This window comes from Trypanosoma conorhini (assembly GCF_003719485.1).
Source record: "Trypanosoma conorhini strain 025E chromosome Unknown Tco_14.4_contig_01433, whole genome shotgun sequence".
NCBI classification, from domain to species: domain Eukaryota; phylum Euglenozoa; class Kinetoplastea; order Trypanosomatida; family Trypanosomatidae; genus Trypanosoma; species Trypanosoma conorhini.
The window spans coordinates 1,531-2,531 of record NW_021705496.1 but is presented as its reverse complement, the minus strand read 5'-3'; the positions used below and the strand labels follow the sequence as shown (position 1 = coordinate 2,531).

General features: G+C 58.3%; 1 protein-coding gene across 1 annotated transcript; it reads right to left on the bottom strand.

The window, feature by feature from the left end:
• Window positions 1-96: 96 nt before the first annotated feature.
• Window positions 97-663, bottom strand: Tco025E_10047 (group II trans-sialidase superfamily; the record flags this gene model as incomplete). The annotated part of the gene is made up of 1 exon (XM_029376838.1): window positions 97-663. The coding sequence occupies one exon, from the start codon at window positions 661-663 to the stop codon at window positions 97-99; it is 567 nt and encodes a 188-aa protein (XP_029223097.1).
• Window positions 664-1,001: the final 338 nt, after the last annotated feature.

Here is a 1,001-nt window from a genome sequence, read left to right as displayed (position 1 = left end):
ATGCTAATTCACATGATAATTTATATACTTCAGAGGGTGCGTGAAGAAACGCATGTGTTCCCGACGGAAGCAGGATCCCCTCAAAGAGAGTTTCACTCAGGAGAGGGCCGCAAAGCCCCATAGCCCCAGCAGCAGCAGGAGTAGCAGCACCCGAGACACATCCGCACGCATGGAGCTGTCCGCTTCACTCGAGTCATCTGAACCGCTATCAGATGTGTCGTTTTCCAATTTGGGTTCAGTGGCACTCAGTGGGCGGTTGTACAACAAGACGTCCGTCACCGCCACCCTGCCACCCTCGCCAGCTCCAAAGTAGAAGTGTGAGATTTCGTAATTCCGTGCCTCGAGTGTTGGCAGCGCTTCGGAGCTCCCCACGAGCTCGCCGTCCACGTACACGGAGCCCTTGTTGCCCTGCAGCACGAGCGCCACTTGGTAGTGCTTCCCCGGCTCCCAACTGCCGTTGGGTGCGGCCGCCGTGCCGTTGAAGACCGTCTCCCACTTCATCTCCGCCGTGTACGCCAGCCCCACGAACTTAATGCTGTCATCGTCCTCCCGGCCAGCAAACAGCAGGGGCGCGCTCCCTTTCGGAGCCTGATGGATGAGCACCGTCGCCACAAGCGTGAACGCGTAATTCACAAAGCCGTACACGTTACCATAGTCCCACATGTTCACAGGCCAGAAGGCGTAGGACTCGGCCCCAGTGAACTCAAAGCCATTGTAGACCTTCTTTGCATTCGTCACAACTGCGTTCAGGCAGCGGTAGGCGTCGACCCACGTTGCATCACCCGACGCAGCGGACAGGAATCCAACCAGGCCGGCCGTGGGCACAGACAACCCGGAGAAGACGGAGTCCAGCTCCGCCCAAGTGCCCAAGACGGACGTGATTGTCTTCAGCTCCTCCGTCAAGGGGGGACAAAAACAGGCTCACGTTCGTTGTTCCGCTGCCCCTCTCCTGCAAAAAGTGCAGTTTATCGTTCGAATACAGCAGGGCGCTGGCGAACGGC